Source organism: Podarcis melisellensis (genome assembly GCF_964234715.1).
Source record: "Podarcis melisellensis genome assembly, chromosome: 11".
Classification (NCBI taxonomy): Eukaryota; Metazoa; Chordata; class Lepidosauria; order Squamata; family Lacertidae; genus Podarcis; species Podarcis melisellensis.
In genome coordinates, this window is record NC_138543.1 from 37,503,954 (window position 1) to 37,521,492 (window position 17,539).

The window sequence follows — 17,539 nt, forward strand, 5'->3', positions numbered from 1 at the left end:
GCCAATGTTCCAGTAATACAGCATTCACACACAAGGCTTTATGTCTCATCCACTCTCATTCCAAGCCCCAAATAGTCTTAATGTGCTTGAGAACTGAAGTTGTGTGTTGAGCTGTGATGGGACAGTAGATTTTCTTTTTCTAATTATCTCTCTCATCCCAAGCACCTAGATAGAAGTGAGGGGGCAATGGACTGTCTCATCCTTGAAATAACTAGAAGCCATGCAAAAAGCAGCTTGCCATCGCCTCTTGAGCCAGGTTGGCAACCCATTTATAAATGGCAAGAACGAACTTTCTTCAAGGCAATTTACACAATAAGAGATTACCCTGAGGTTCTCAGCTGCACAAAGTTAACAGAACAGTCTGTCTTACAAACTTATGAAACTTAATTAAGAAAATAGTAGGCATGTGGCCAGATTCCAATAGAAGCATTGCCTTCTATGAGAAAACATTAAGGGAACAGAGCTTAAAAGACTGTCTCCTAGCTCAGGTTTATGCAAAATATTTATATTTGTGACAGCAGGGAGGCAAAATCTCAGTAAGAGATACATTAAAAAGCAGAAAAAGAAACACCCTGCACTCATTGCAGCTTACACTGAACACTGTGAAAGGGATTGATAGTTGTTCACATGTTTGGTTTTAACTACAGGAAAAGGAATATAAGTGAATTGTCACCATACCAGCTGGACAAAATGGTGACTGTGGAGACTGCAAACCAAGTGGCAGCTAATTCAATAGCTACTTCCTATTGACTGGTAGCAGAAAAGTAAGCTAGATTCCAATTATTTATAATGATTTACTTACTCTCTCCACACACATTGCAGTTTTTCACAAGCAATACCAAACTATGGGTTGGTGTTGCAAGAATGAGCATAAAGTTTGTAAACTCACTTTCCCCACCCACCCTCTGAGAACCTGAATCCGAGTCCTAATTTCACAGCAAAATGCAGCTTCAGCTGGTTTGTTTCAACAGTCAAAAATATGATTTGCTGCTGTGTGAAAACCAAGTTTATAAACCATTGTTTGGTCATGCTTTTAAGGCAAGTGTAAACCATACTTCGGAAAACCATTCTATTCCAGCAGGCATTTTAAGTTGTATTACGTCAGCAGACTTTTTCAGCAGGGGGCCGGTCCACTGTCCCTCAGACCTTTGGGGGGGGGGCAGACTATATTTTGAAGAAAAAAACATGTACAAATTCCTATGCCCCACAAATAACCCTGAGATGCATTTTAAATAAAAGCACACATTATACTCATGTAAAAACATGCTGATTCCCAGACCGTCTGCAGGCCGGATTGAGAAGGCGATTGGGCCGGATTTGGCCCCTGGGCCTTAGTTTGGCTACCCGTCTATGGAATCTATTATTTTACCTGTGCTTTATGTTTAAAACCCCTTATTATTTGATTAATTATTTGATTGCTATGTAAACCATTTTGTGACCATCTATGGTGTAAAATGGTCTATAATATTCTAAATAAAAATAATTAACTGTTTTGGTTTTCTGCTGCACTAAAATGAGGTGAGGGGGAGGAAACCGTGCTCAGTCCTGAGATTCTGGGCTAATTAAATCTGAACAGCTAAAATATTATCTCACATTGCTATTGAAGTACCAAAACTGTTTGATATTTGCAACACTAGCCAAGTTAATCAAAAGCTTGCACTAGTTCACTCAAATACACCAGTTACCAATAGAACTCATAATACTGTCAATATGCATTACACAAGAGTAGCAATGTTTTTTAAAAAATGTATTTTTGTTTCTGGATTTGGCTTTTAACTATTTTTCTTCACCAGCCTCAGGCATATGGCAAAAGCTCTTAAGGAGCAACTGAGTTCTATGCCAGTTTTCCCTAAGCTTGGAAGAGTGGGAATGAGTTCTCTGCCAGACTGCCCTGAGCCATCACTCAGCTTGGGTGTCTGACAGAGAGCAATCAAATGCAAAATCTCCACTATAGTTTCCTCCTATTTGCCTATTATAGTCCAGTGCAGTTTAGGGATGTATCTTCTGAAGAAGAAGAAGACGCTTGTCTCACCAATGCTATTCTATTAACATTTGAAATAGTACACAATAATGTATTACTTCCCTAGGTGTGTAGAAGGATCAGAATGAATTGCTGATAAATCAAGGAGAATCTGAAGTTCTACAAACCAGAAGCAAACAAACCCAGACTGTATTACATTAATTGGACAGGTATACATGCTAATGTTACTGTCATTGACCAAACCTATAAAACATCTGAAGCAATCGGATCTGGACAGGCTGATTAATAGATCAGAGAGACCAGTATGTTTGCTGAAAAAAATACCACTTCTATTGAATTATTTCACTAACAGAAAATAAAGTGTTGCCTGAATACTCTCTCTAGTTTTAGCATTTAAACATTTAAGCACACATTTTCAAGCCTTTCCTTTGATTTTCAGCAGTGGTAACTTGGTCTAAAAATGACTGCATTGGGGTCTTTTTTTGATTCTGGCACTCCATTCAGGTCAATTCTCTGCCTACGTCCCAGTGTGATCCTTCTGATTTGCCAAGTATGGTTTCTTGATTATTCTACATATATTCCAAGCTGAGAGACCAAGGCACTTTTCAACAGTTGCCTCACAGCTATGAAATTCCTCTCACTTCAGACTTGTCAGAGGCCAAGCTTAAGTGTGTGCATTCTAGGAATATTTCAAGTTTTAAAATGTGTTGACTGCTGGAGCCTATAGGGGGGAGATTTATGGGGGGGTTATAATCACCTTAGTCTATTATTTATTTTAACTTATTCTATACAACCATTCAGGCTTTTTTTTAAAAAAAAACCCTCATGGTGCCTCACAGCAGTTGTAAGCAATCCTGAATAAATGGGGGGGGGGGACAAGACACAAAAGTAATAAATTTAAAAAATCCAGCAACTGATAAGAAAGCACATTGAAAACAACAGATATAAACTAAGTAACATGCTAGAAGCCATGGTTAAAAAGTTTTAGGGAATGAACAAGTGACAGAAATCAATGTTTTACAAGCTAGAAAGTAAGTTTTAATGCTCTTAGTTCAAATCAATAGCCTAAGGAGATGTGAAGAAAAGGTCACATAGGAGTTGCAAGCATCCAGCAAAAAAACAGGTCAACTTTTGAGCGCTGTGATTTTGCCCTGCACTGACAGGAAGCAAAAGTGGTATTTGGTTTAGGTACACAACTGTGCCTCTGTATAGCATGGCATTTGAAGTAAGGTTGAGAATAGACAACAGAAAGGGAAAACCCTACATAACAATACCACAAGATTGTTAATTAAGAGGAATGGGAAGGAATTCAACTCCTGTGTCCATCAGCACAAGGATTTTCGCTTGTGCAGCAGATCTTTCCCTGCTCTCTTCTCACTGTGCAGGTCCTGAACCCTTGCCACATCTACCCCAGAGCTTTGTGGGAATGTTTAGAACAGATCGGAGTGGGGTGAGGGGAGGGGAATGAGAGAATCATGTTCACTTAGAACTATGTTAGAGACAAACAATATTTTTTTTTACAGAAACTCAACTATTACAGGTCATTCAAAAAACTGAAATTTATACACTGATACAGCCTTGCTCTTCAGTGCTTTTGATTGTTTCAACAAAAAAACTCACCATTCTTGCTGACATCCAGTTCCCTGAGGTTAATGAGATTTGCTATGGATGCAGGCAATGTTGTTAGATCATTGTCCGGCAAACTCAACTTGTGCAGAGACTGACAGTTAAAAAGTTGCTATTGAGACAAAGACCAAAAAAGAGAGCATATTATTCTAATATGCTAGGTTTAAACTTCTTAAAGCCCAGCTACTGAGTCAAATAAATGATATAGTGTTCAAAATAATCTGCACGAAATATTTTACGTTCCATGATTTTGAAGCTATTAATCACAAACAAATAACCAAAGCTAATCTAAACCAAGCTAAAGCTAAGCTAAACCAAAGCAAGAGTTTTAAAGGACACTACAAATATTCTTATAAAATTGTTGGCAAAAAACTTACTTCATAATAATTATTTATTAAGTATTAATCTGTCTATACTGATAATCTGTATTTTAAAGCAAAAAATAAATTGTTAACAAATTAATAACACAGCATGACACTCCTTTCTGGTGAACACATGTGTAAAACATACTAAAGTTTACCAAAAAAAACCAACCCCCCAAATCCACAGCTCTTCATAGTTAATATTCAAAACTGATCCCACTCCAGTAAGAAACACAGTTAAATGCATTTAGGGAAACATGGCTAGAAGCCATGAGAGGCAAAAAAGCAGTGGAGTCTTGTAAACACTGTAGCTGTTGTAGATCCTAGAATCCCTTGAAAACTTCTTGCAATTCAAAGCCCACAAGCCCTGAATTTATGACATGTTTCATGGTAACCAACCTAGAAGATGTCAAATCATGAGCAGAGAGAAGATAATCTCATGAAATGAAAGTGAGATTGGAATCAAGGACTGTGTACATCAGATCACTTTACAGACGAACCCTTGAAAGCCAGGGATTATCTCCAAACTGATTATGGAACAGAGACCAGTTTGCCCAAGGGCACCTAATGAATTAATGGCAGAGGCAACTTCAAACACGGGACTAGCAGATTTGTAGCTAAACCCCTTGTGCTCTTTAGTATCCTCCTGATTCAAAACAAGCAATCCATCACTGAGGACTACAATATATATATTGAGGGTAAGTCTATATATTGTGATAATTCTGGCCACTGGAGGAAAATGATAGATCTGAGAACTAGAGTAGTATGGTGGTGAGAGCTGGATTAGAATGGGGAGACCAAGGTTCAAATCTACACTTGGCCATGAAGTTCACTTGGGCTGCTCACCATCATTCAACCTAACCCATCTCACACAATGATTGTGAGGAACTATGTAATAAATAACAGTAAAGTAGTAAGTTACTAACATAAAATTTTAAAGCATTCAGATAAAATAAATAGCTATTAACCTGATATGAGTTGTACAAATTAATGAAATATAATTTTAGCTGGAGGTACTAAGAAAACATTGGTATCTTGTTTAGAGACTCAGATTTTAGATTCCCACCCCCATCTTAAAATCACATGCCAAGGGGGTTTGAGGAAGCAGTTTGGCTTCAAAGGGCTTCCTCTGGTGCTTTAAATCTAAACCACTTCCTCTGCAGAGAAGAAAATGTTTCATTTTTAAACAGCATTTTCCCATCAGCAAAGAGTTAAAGGAGGTACCTATCTGAAAGTGTGCTCCCAGAGCCAATCAGCTGAATGCCACCCATAAAAGTTCAAAAGAGGTTGCTGAACAGCTGATACAGCAACCTCCTCTTAAAAAGCACTGTCAGTGCCATAACAATGTCAGGTGATTGACAGATGGGTGGTCCCACCCATCTGTCAAAGTTGGCCGACCCCTGCCTTACCTCATGGTAACAAAGCAACTTTGCTGTTTTGAGGAGTGGTGGTGAAATTTGTCACCCTCATGGCTTACAATTTTCTTCAGTAGTAGTTCTGGAACTTTTTAAAAAAGCTTTATTGTCCCATTGCCACAGGTGTATAGGGCCCCTCTTGGTGGTCTGACACCACTAGTTTTCTTCGCAAATACCTTGGACATTATGGGTTGTATTCCACTTTTATTCAGAGTAGACCCAATGAAATTAATGAACCCAAGTTTGTCATGTTAATTTCAATGTGTCAACTTTGCATAAAAGTTATCAGTGAAATACAACCCAGTATCATTCCAGAGCATTGTGGAAGAGAAAAAGTGACAACTGCTACCATCTCCCCAGAATGGTGGCTGCAGTTATGGCTCATCATTCCCACACACAAAAACACATGTTCAGGAATGACACTGCATTTTAGGTGCTTTGAGAAAAAGGTAAATGGTGTCCAGACTACTGAGACGGGAGTTCTGCTAATGCCACTCCCAATACTTGCATTGTAGCACAATAAGTATTATACAAAACACAAACAAAAACAGGTTACTGCTACCACTTCTAAAGGTAAGCTCCTCCTCCTCCCCATAATCAGAAAAATGGACCCCAAATTCACTGGCTGCAAATGAGGCTGCAAAATTCAGGTGCCATTTAATATTAACCATGGTTCACTTTGGTGTGGACCTGCACAGGACCAGAGAAGTATGTTCAGCAATACTGGCTATCGGTGTTATAAAGCAACTAGAATATTATCAGTCCATCCCCTGCCCTTGTGCACGTGAGCACTCTTCTCTCACTCACTCACACAATTAGAAGATAACATACCTTTGGAAGTTCTTCAATTTGATTAGCATCTAAATAGAGCTCTTCCAATGTCTTTTCGAAAGTAAAAATCTCCTTCGGCACCTGCTCCAAGCTGCAGTGAGAGTAATCAAGCGCAGTGACAGTTTCTTCTTCTCCACGCAAACAGCGGCATGGCACCAACCGCACAAACAAATTCCGCTTTGTTGTCATTTTCAGGCACTATTGTAAAAAGAGGAAAACAAATCATTATAAAAATAGCAATAGACTTAGGATGCTGCACAAAATACTGCCATATACTTTAGCAAGGATAGAAAAGGTATGTAAAGGAAAAGGCCTTTGGACTAAAACGTAGTATATAAATAAGCAATGCTGTATAAATATTAGTACTGTGAAAGCTGACAGTTACACAAATCTGGTTTGGGTTTTTTTTAAAAGGTCATACCCATACAGTTCTTCAGATTAAACTATCTCTCAGCAGAAAGAGTGACCTCTTCATGCTACTCTACTCTTTCATTAGAGTAGAATCCAGCCATGCAGTCAACTATAACTTTACTCAACTTGCAAAGCATCAGGGTGTTCAGGGAGTAAATACTCAAATGTATATATCATGGTTTATATACATAAGCCTTGTGACCAGCCATTCCATAAGGGCACCACCCTATCCCCCCCCCCTTCTCTGTGTGCTGTAAGTCAGTACTAACCATGGCTGCTTTGCTTCTCTTCTAGTTCTTCTGATGCTGCACTACTCAGAGTTAAGCCATATCCAAACTCAGACTCATAGTTTGTCTGTCTCAGACAAACAAGCAGTAAACCAAAAACAAACATATTTTGCCTGAAGCAAGTCAAACCACAAGCCCAGGTTCAGATGTAATGCATCTAAACTAAACCATGGCTTAGCTCCAGTTTAAAGTTTAATGGCTGGATTGATAGAACAATAAGAGGTAAAGGGCACAGCTAAGGGATTGCCTTTTTGAACATTTCTCTTCTTCCAGGCCTTTGTCTGGTTAAGCAATCTATGGCCTTTTAAACTTGGGGTGTGAGTGCGTTTGTTTGTTATGGGGCCAACTCTCATCTCTTGCGGGGGCTCAGCTTGCGCCAGTGCCTTCTGTCAAGAGTTTGGGTGTAACCTTTGACGCCTCCCTCTCCACGGAGGCGCAGGTTGCAGCTACTACAAAGGCAGCATTTTTCCATCTCCGCCGTATCAAACAGTTGGTCCCTTACCTTTCCCGCCCTGATCTGGCCACAGTGATCCATGCGACGGTCACCTCCAGGCTTGACTACTGTAACTTGCTCAACACGGGGCTGCCCTTGAAGTTGTCCCAGAAACTCCAATGGGTGCAGAATGCTGCAGCGAGGCTCCTTATGGGGTCCTCGCCGTGGGACCACATTCACCCAGTGCTTTTCCAGCTGCACTGGCTCCCGATGGAGTACAGTGTCAGGTTTAAAGTTCTGGTTTTGAAGTTAAAAGCCCCTTGCAGCCTAGGACCTTCGTACCTACGGGACCACCTCTCCTGGTATGCCCCACGGAGGACCTTAAGGTCCATAAATAGCAACACACTAGAGTTCCTGGGCCCTAAGGAAGTCAGATTAGCCTCAACCAGGGCAAGGGCCTTTTCAACAATGGCTCCAGGGCCTTGCAGGATCTGATTTCTTTCTGCAGGGCCTGTAAGACAGAGTTGTTCCGCCTGGCCTTTGGCTTGGAATCTGCCTGATCCCCTCCCCCTCTTTCCTTTTCCTTCTGTGATGGAACCCCTATTTGGGGACTTCCCTGGCTTTTTTCTGGCCTACATAGGACCAGTCTGGATAGTTGGCCTTGATGAAGATCTGACAGTTTCTCCCCCAAACAGTTTTTGATCTTCCACTGAAATGAGGCTGCATTTTAAGTTGTATTTCAATCAATTGTTTTTATACCTGATGTTAGCAGCCCTGAAACTGTTCTTAACCTGAAGCACCACTTTAGCTAATGGGGCCTCCTGCTGCTGCCACGCCACCGGAGCACGATTTCTGTTCTCATCCTGAAGCAAAGTTCTTAACCTGAAGCACTATTTCTGGGTTAGCGGAGTCTGTAACCTGAAGCATATGTAACCCGAGGTACCACTGTACTTTTATAAGCATATATACAGTTAAAGGTATCGCTAATATTTTGTTTGGTATCCAAAGCTAAAAAATAGTTTAAAAACCAATGTGATTGAAACATTACTTTTTTATCTAATTCAATGGGGAGGAGGGTTAAACTTACCACTGGGTAATGTTTTTCTCCCTGCTACTTCTTCCCTGAGCTTTCATAGCCAACATTCTGGGAAAGAGAAAGAAATGACAATCTTAGGCAAAACTATGAATCTGAAAAAGCAGGATCCCTGCTTCTCTTTCATTTCTATTACATTTATATATACTGAATGGAAAAAACTTTACGATTCCATGATTCTATGAACCTCCTAACATTCTGGAGATTCTACCCTATATTTCTAAAAACCAGTATCATCTAGAAAACTCACCAAACATCCGGGGTACACATTTTAAATTTAAAGGCAAAGAATAGGTAAAACGACAAAGTCTAATTTGCCATCCACTTTATTACTGCTATGGTTTCTCCAAAAGATTCAGAGGCATTCATTTAAATATCAAAATAAAACCAAAAGGAAGTTCATAGACCATGAAATGTTACATTTCGACTATGTATGTGTTAATATAGTTAAACCTATACCAAATTTTAAAAATGAGAATCATCACACTCAGTAGAAAAACTGTACCCACTATGATAAAAAAAGTGGCACCCATTAACCTGAAAACAATGTCCCAAATTATTATTACAGTTAAAGGGATCCATTTATTTATCTTAAGACTGATAACTACACTGGTAATCAAAAGGCCAGACTACATAGTTTTAGCTATCTACATTTATAGAACACAATCTCTCTGTATGAAGCAGATGGCAGTTAGTTACCACCCCATATTTATTTATTTTAAGATCCAGGAAGACAGAATTGTACAAGTCAGCCAATATTGTCTCTAACCTATACTTAATGTTTTCAGAATACATGACAAAACATGTAAAACAATCTTAGGGAAGTTCTGATGTATAAACAATCTGTACAAGGAACACATAAAACCCTTATCATGCATGAAAGTATATTCATAATATGAATGAAAACACTGATTTCCTATTTACATAAATACATAAATACAACTAGGGCATGTAAGCTAGTGCATTTTTCTAAAGAAAACCATGATTTTGCTTAGATATTTGTTCCTCTTATGATAGTTTCACACATGGAAGCAGCACAGGAGACCAGGAAGCTTTACATTTCAGCAATACTCAGATTTTAATAGATAAAGCTATGGTTTTAACATAGACCCTTGTCAAAATTCTCTTTCAAATGAGCAGCACTGGTTCTTATACAAATCCTCAATGTATTGTGAACTATGTAACACATGCATATTGTGAGCACAATTCTTCACCATGTAGGGGCAAAAGAGATCTTGTGTACAGAGGGATCCTGATGGGGCATATCACAAACCTTTTCTCTCCATATGTTGGCATCACACCAAATGGAGATTACCGTATTTTTCGCCCTATAGGACGCACCGGCCCATAGGACGCACCTAGATTTGGGGGGGGGGATTATTTTTTTTCCCAGGCGCGGGGAAAGCCCGAGCTTCCCCCTCCCCCAGCCCCCAGAACGGGACCCAGAGCGATGCTGAAGCTGCGTGCAGCTTTGGCATCGCTCTGGGAGCTTGAAGGGCTGGAGCAGGCTTCTCACCGCCGCCAGCCTTCTAACCAAGTCGGGGGACAGCGGGAAAGGCGCGCTGCGCCTCCCCGCTGTCCCCCGAGCTTGTGGAGCTGGCGGTGGGGCTCTCCTGAAGCCTGGATTCGCCCCATAGGACGCACACACATTTCCCCTTCATTTTTGGAGGGGAAAAAGTGCGTCCTATAGGGCGAAAAATACGGTATATGAGGCACAAACAGACTTCCTGCTTCCTGGAAGGCAGTCTGGAAGGCAGGGCTTTTGTTATGCCTTATTGTCAGGGTAAAGGACAGATGTGGGGAGTTTGGGAACCACTGCCCTACTGCGATCCCTCCGCATATAGAGAAGGGTTTTATCCTATGTGTTAGTATAGGTATGCTGAATCAGGGTGGTTATTACACAACCCATGACTTCTTTTGTAACCTGCATTAGAATTCAGCTTTTTAATTTTTTAAAAAATAGGCTTTTAGTTGTGGCTTTAAATAGATATTTTTAGGCTAATAACAATACACCCCAAAGACTAAAAAAACAGAAAAGGAGTTTGAGAAATATTTAAATGGTTTATCATGTGCCTCAGTTTAGTCAATGAAGAAGTTACATGTAGCAAGTTAATATTGTATATAACCAAGACCAGACCTTAGAATGTTTCCCTGTCACCAATATTGTAGTTTTTGAAAAAACTACAATTGCTTAATTATTTGATAGGTATCATTTATACAAAGCATGTGTATGTGTGACCACACACGTTTTCTGTACAGCCAGCAACAAGTGCCATTACAATTTATTATTTTTATGGTCTAATCACTAAAAATACACTGGAGTCAAGTGGGGGAAAGAAAAAAACATTCAAGCTCAGCAGTAAGATTAATGGACTAATTCCATTATAGATAGAGGATTTGCTGTAAAACCATTAAGAGATCAAAAATGAAACAGCTTGATAATGTCACAGATAAAATAATTCTGCCGAGTTTAATCTGATCTCACAAACAGGGACTATGTGATGCCTTTTCTTAGTTTCCGATAGGATGATATTAAGAAAGCTATAGAGTATTTTACATGAGGGACAGTGACCTAATTCTCACTAGAGGTGGTAAACCTGCATCTGGGCTGTCAGAATGCTGGCGGTGATTCACAGGACTGACTGCTCTCCAATGGGAAAAAGCGGCTTCTAGACAAAGAAAACTAGAATGCCACAATGAATGCTATGCTAGAAGTCTTCTCCCTGATAGGCCTCTCTCTGTCTGTTGTCTAAAGGGATATGCACCCCAGACACAGATGTACTACCTCAACAAGCACTATTATTGGTTTTTTTAAATTAAATTTGTATACTGTTCTTCACCCACAGAACTCAGGGCAGTTCACACCCATCAGAGGCAAAAGTATTTTATCTGAACAAGTCTAGAATAAAATTCTAGTATAGCATGATCAGTAATATTTGCTATGATATCCCGTAAGGAAGAAGTTATAAAACTAGTTATAAAATTAGGCACATTGTGGACTAATTTTAAAACAGAAGCTCTTACAACAGCACAATGTTTAAATCAGACATCCAGCAGACTAAAAAGAGTTTCAGAATGGAATCTCTGTTGCATCATTCCAACCTAAACCCTATAAAACAGCAAACATGTTCTCTCATTTAGGGTTCAACGTAATAGCTCAAGCAAAGAACATGTTCCAAGTGTTTTGTAGTCCTAACATTCAGGAAACGAAGGCTATGACTGCAAGGGAAAGAGCATATCCATTACAAGAGGAGAGCGGCCTCTCTTTTAAAGAAGATGCAAAATGGGTTATCCACACTGCCTTTGAAACCCTACATAGCAACACCAGAAATTATTTATTTATTTATTTAACCCAAGTGCAGCCCCAATCCAAACAGTTGTCCATTATGGTTAACACAAGCATACTCATGTTAAAGAGGTCAAGTTAATATCAATTTTCAAGTCAGTTTTTAAGGACGAAAGTAGCTAGGTTATTTAGAATCCGTGTGTGTGTGTGTGTGTGTGTGAGAGAGAGAGAGAGAGAGAGAGAGAGAGAGAGAGAAGTAGGACACATCAGCACCTACCCTGTGGTTTTACACACACACCCCATAAACTTCCACTCCAGATCCCCCAGCACACCCAGGATTATGCAATTATTTCTATGCAGAATCTCCTCCAACCCTGGATACATGAACTAAAAATTTCCCTAGGGACTTATCTCTATGTGGAGGGATGGAATCATGTCAGCTTCTGGACCGCTTACAATCTCATCATGGGCATGTAAGTGTGTGTTAATATCTGAACAGCCGTTCAAAGTCTGTATATGACAGCAGCCTCATTACAGCAAGTTTAGTTTGAGCAAGCATAGCTTAACAATGATAAAATTCCACTTCCAACTTTTCACCTAAAAACAACAAAACATTATGCCAAGAATACATGCAGACAGTGCTCAACAGTAAGTTATTAACTGACAATTTTAATGTTTGAATCATGGATCCTTATAATGAGGTTGAATTTCTACAGCAACCAATACAAATAATAAGTCCTATTAGTTGCCTTTTTTTAAAGTAACTTTCTTTTTTTAAAAACAACAACACATTTTCCTCCTTTTTTCCAAGTGACTAGTTACAATTACAGAAACATGAAGTACCATTTTCAAACCCTATTAAAACCTACCATGGAAAACAGTTTGCTCTAGTGCTTACAAGTAGAAAACTAGCTAAAATGTTGGGGGGGGGGGCTTATTGCAAAGGATCAGATCTTTACTCAGTGGTTCAGTTCATGGTCACGGGCATCAGGACATGCAATGGGAGAGAGAGGCTCTCTTCTCCAATTCCGCATCCTTGGTCCTGACTCCCCAGGACATAAGTGTTTGCTGTGTATAATATGCAGTCACATATGAAATGAGCAAAACTGTGGTTACATTAACCTTCAAACCATGATTTGAAGTGGGCTTCCAAATTAACAGTTTATAGAGATTAGCACCTTCCCAATTAAGATGTGATGGCCAGCTATGTGAAAGGAACCCAGGAAGTGGGAGAAGGAATTAATGGTTCATTATTAGCCCTCCAAAATCAACAGTTTGGAGAATCATTTGAATTTAACCAACATCTCTTCTAAATGAAATAAGCAGTGCGCATACTAATGCTTTAGTAAAAATTTTAAGCGTAACTCTTAAATCACTTACATACACAAACATTTAGGGGTGGAGATAAAAACTGGAGCAAACAGCTATTGCTTGATTTCCACTATTAACATATTATTATTTGAACACAGGCAGCCTTCTTTTCGGAGTAATCATAATCTCTGCGTGAAGCTCTGTGGAAATGCACCCCGCCCCCCGCACAACACAAGCTAGAAAACAGGTGACAGATCATCTCCAATTCAACACTTCACAATGGTTCCCAAACTGACAGCTTTATTTTATGTGCTTCCTCGATTTACTTGCCTGCTAACAGCCAATTAAGCTTGACAGATTATTATGTAACCAGTTTAAACTGAAAACATGCTCTTGAATCTTATTTAAGAACACTCCTCACTACAAAATGCTCACTGGACACTGCACTTGGATCCCAATTGTCAGCTATGTTGGAACTCAAGATTAAAAGCAATGGGATAAGTTTACAAATCTAATATCATCAACCTACAATCTTGTAATGATTTAGGATTCAACCCTATGCACACATCAGGTGGGGAAATCCCACTGAAGTCAATGTGTCTGACTCTTGAAGATTCTTATGGCACTTAAATTCAAAGCTTGCAAGCAGCCAACGTGTAGAAATCCAAATGCTTAACATCTCCCCCCAGCCCATGCACAATAAAGTTATTTAGATACTATATTTTCCAGTGACATCCTGAGGTTCCCCCTCCCTTTTGGACTGCTACCATTGTTTTCTACTTGTTTCCACTCAATGTCTTACTAATTGTATTCAAAGTTCAATTCTTGTCAACACTTCCTGAATTTTCGTAAGTACTTCCCTTTTACTATTTAAAATGGTTTTATTGCTCAATTTGTTTTACAAAGAAGATCCTTAAATAAAAAAGCATGTGAGCAGGAGAAGGATCAGGGCTCCCTCAGCTGGAGAGGGGGAGCACTTTAACGGAGCTTCCAGTCTGCCACTGCGAGCCAGTGGCAGGTTTGGGGCTCCGTAAAACTGCTTGGCCGAGGCGAGGGCAGTGGTACACTCCTCAGCCAAGCAGTTTAAAGAAGCAAGGGAGAAACAAGCTGTATCAGAACCTCGCTGATGCAGCTTGTTTCTGCCTCTGCAGCAGTATAAGGGCAGACTGCAATGGCAGTTTCACTCAGTGGTATATCACTGCTCCTGAGTACCTCTGCCTCCAGCGCCTGACTGCAGCTTGTTTCTCCGTTGGTGCGCTGGACGCTGGTAGCAGAGGGACTCAGGAGGCAACAGTTTCACCCACGATATACCACTGAGTGAAGCCATCATCGCTGCCTGCCCCTCATACCAGTCCTGCACGATATATTGATATATTGCCCAGGACTACATTGAACTAGAAAGACAAGTACAGTGGTACCTCTACTTGCATTCACCTCCAGTTACGTATCCTTCGGGATACGTACATGGCAAACCCGGAAGTATTTTTCCAGGTTTTGCCACACACACATGCGCAGAAGCGGCACCTCCAGTTATGATTTCATTGGGATGCAACCAGAGCTCCGGAACGGATCCCATTCGCAACCGGAGGTACCACTGTACATACACAGAACAATTGTAATTAGCAATCCTTTCTTTCCACTTTTAAAGGGGTTCATCTAGAAAGGTCAGATTTAGAATACAGTACTATAGTTTCTGGGCCGGCACAGCTTAGAGGTCAAGCATGCAGAAGAAAGGGATGGGCACCCAAGAAAAAAGACTTTGGGCAATCCCACCTGCCATTGGAACCAATGTGTTTTGGCTATACGTGATATTGGCTTTATGTGTTTTCTCCCAGAATGTAACTTCCACGTAAGTTGATAGTCATCTGTATCAGTAAATATTTAAGGGTGTTTCCAGGCAGGTCAGTGACATCGAAAATATTACTATGTGGGTATCCAATGCTCACAAGCTAAAAAAGAATAGCAGTGAAGTCATTCTAGCATCACGATTAACCTGCACAGAAAACATTAACTACCAGGACCAACACAGATGGCACAATCTGGAAGTGTGTTTATTTAAAAGAATCTGGATTACTATAAGGCAGGCATAGGCAAACTCAGCCCTCCAGATGTTTGGGGACTACAACACCCATCACCCCTAGCTAACAGAACCAGTGGTCAGGGATGATGGGAATTGTAGTCTCAAAACATCTGGAGGGCCAAGTTTGCCTATGCCTGCTATAAGGGGAAGACAATTCCCCCCCCCCTCCAATTCTGATTTAGGACTACAGTCACAGGATAAGCATTATCATATAAATAATGATAGGAATCAGTAAGAGAAAACCCACAATATCAGAAGTGTACAGGATTTAATCACTTTTTAGATTGAACCAGTAAATAAATAAAATACAGAGAGAATGTTGGCACTGTGTTGTTCTTGCTTATTGCACGAAAACTTTCATGAAAACACAACTTCAACACACCAGGTGAAGGCTTCAATGATATACAAAGAAATATGTGCAGGGATTAATAGGATTGTATTCTATCTGCTTACAGAGAGATGATAAAGCTATCAGTATTCTTTAAATCACAAGATACAGCATAAGCTGCTTAAACTGGATTCATACATTTCAGACAGCATGGGTCATATTTAAGCAGCCATCCAGTAATTCCCAGCCTGAAAACAGAAACGGCCAATCCTCATTGCATTCATTACCTTTCTTCACTTGGTTCTGTATGGAAATAATAAATGCTAGGTGCAGCTATTTAAATTGTCTATTTCTATTTAAAAGGCCAGCTACATATTTTAAAACACTGCACACACCAACTATATAGAACATTTACTATGATACCATTAAAAGCCAGTCCAGATAGAAATGTATTAAGGGGGATTATTATGAGCAGAAAGAAATTGCTTGATTTCAGTCCAAAAGCTTTGGTAGAGCAAGGAATGGATTCTGCTTTCCAAAGCCTGGAGTAGGCTACAGAATCCCAAACCCACTGCAGTCATGCCTCAAAGAATATCCTCTGCTGTTTCCAATGCAATTCTCAGTAGGGATAGATAAGAGATGTATCCCCACACCAGAAAGGAAATGGCCTGGTTCACTTTAGTAGTACCACAAGATTTAGGTCTTGCAAGGGGCAGTAATGCTACTTCTTAGGGTGTGATAGAATGCATGAAAGGAACTGTCTGCAACCTTGAGATAATCTTATGCCAAGCTGTGCCCAACTACCATGTGATTTCCAATGCCAACCCCAAACTGCAAGAATGTTCTGCATTTAATTCTGGAAACACTTCCATGCCCACCAGACACTAGAGTTCTAGCCTAGATACTAACTGGGCATAAACTCCCCCCTATTCCTGCTTTAACATTTCCAGAATGCCCCTGTCTGCCCTGGCCCACCCCTATTCCACCCTTTTAGTGACATTTTCGTGACTTTTCAGGTCACTTCCGGGTTCGATGCCATGAGCACATGCACGACTACATGTCAATCAGATGCACATAAATCAGTTGCTGCCTGTAGTGTATCTTGATTTCAGTAAGTTGTGTACATCCAAGTCATGAGTGAATATCTTTCTCTGTGAGAATTCTGTATGCACAATTTGGAGGGAAGTGCCTCTCTATCACCCTCTGGCAAAAACCATTCACTGGTCTCAGGGGGAATAAAGAATTGTATTTTGTGAGGATTTCCCAACTAATCTCTGCATTACCTGCCCAGGTCCTTTAAAATGGAGTAAAGCAAGCAAGATATCCCTGCCTAAGGGCAAGGATGCATCACAGTATTATGGTGGCATGTGGGGATTTAAAGGGATACTGGTTCTCAGTGACAACAACTAAGAAATGAGAAAAGATAACCCTGAACTTTTACTCACCCAAGCAGCAAGCTGCTTTCCCTGTACTATCTTTATTTTTAATTATCTAAACCAGTGGTTCCTTTTGACTAAGTACTGTGGAGCCTCTGCTTTTCAAAAGCCAAACCATAAACCCCCTACTTTTGAAAATATTGATATCTCTATGGGTAGTTTTTGTTATATAAATGGTACTGCATACCCCCTGGGTGGGTTACACGGACCCTGGGGTCCATAGATCACCAATTGGGAACCAGTAATCTAAATCATTATGTGCTGAAAAATGATAAATGTCCTGCCAAATCTAACAACGAATAAATTTATAAATAGAAACATATTGATCAACTACAAATACACTAGGCAAAAAAGTGTTATAACAAGCTACTATTTCTGACTGCCTCTAACCCCGCTCCATCAGAAATCTTCAGAAATTATAGGCAGTCTCAGAAGCTTCCGTTAAGATTTTGGGAGAGTTTGCAAGATAAAGCCAAGATAGGAAAGAGTTTTTTGACTGGGAATGCAATTTCTTCACCAGCACAAGCTGGCAAACAAACCAGGAAGACTTCATGTAAGTATAGCTTCCCATTTCATCCAAACTGGGAAACTACATTAAGTCTACTTCAGTACAAAGAAGGATATAAAACCCTGGTCTGACGTTGGTTTAATATTCTGGC

The 17,539-nt window shown here is 40.1% G+C and overlaps 1 protein-coding gene across 3 annotated transcripts in view; it reads right to left on the reverse strand.

The window, feature by feature from the left end:
• The window catches only part of ERBIN (erbb2 interacting protein), an 84,086-nt gene that overhangs the window by 46,904 nt on the left and 19,643 nt on the right, over positions 1–17,539 (reverse strand). For all 3 annotated transcript variants that reach the window (XM_081929342.1, XM_081929340.1, XM_081929341.1), the window contains exons 2-4: positions 8,434–8,490; positions 6,216–6,413; positions 3,602–3,719 (exon numbers count right to left, since the gene is read on the reverse strand). In XM_081929342.1, the coding sequence (XP_081785468.1) occupies positions 3,602–3,719; positions 6,216–6,404 (307 nt within the window). In that variant the 5' untranslated portion in view covers positions 6,405–6,413; positions 8,434–8,490. The remainder of the gene's footprint in view (positions 1–3,601; positions 3,720–6,215; positions 6,414–8,433; positions 8,491–17,539) is intronic.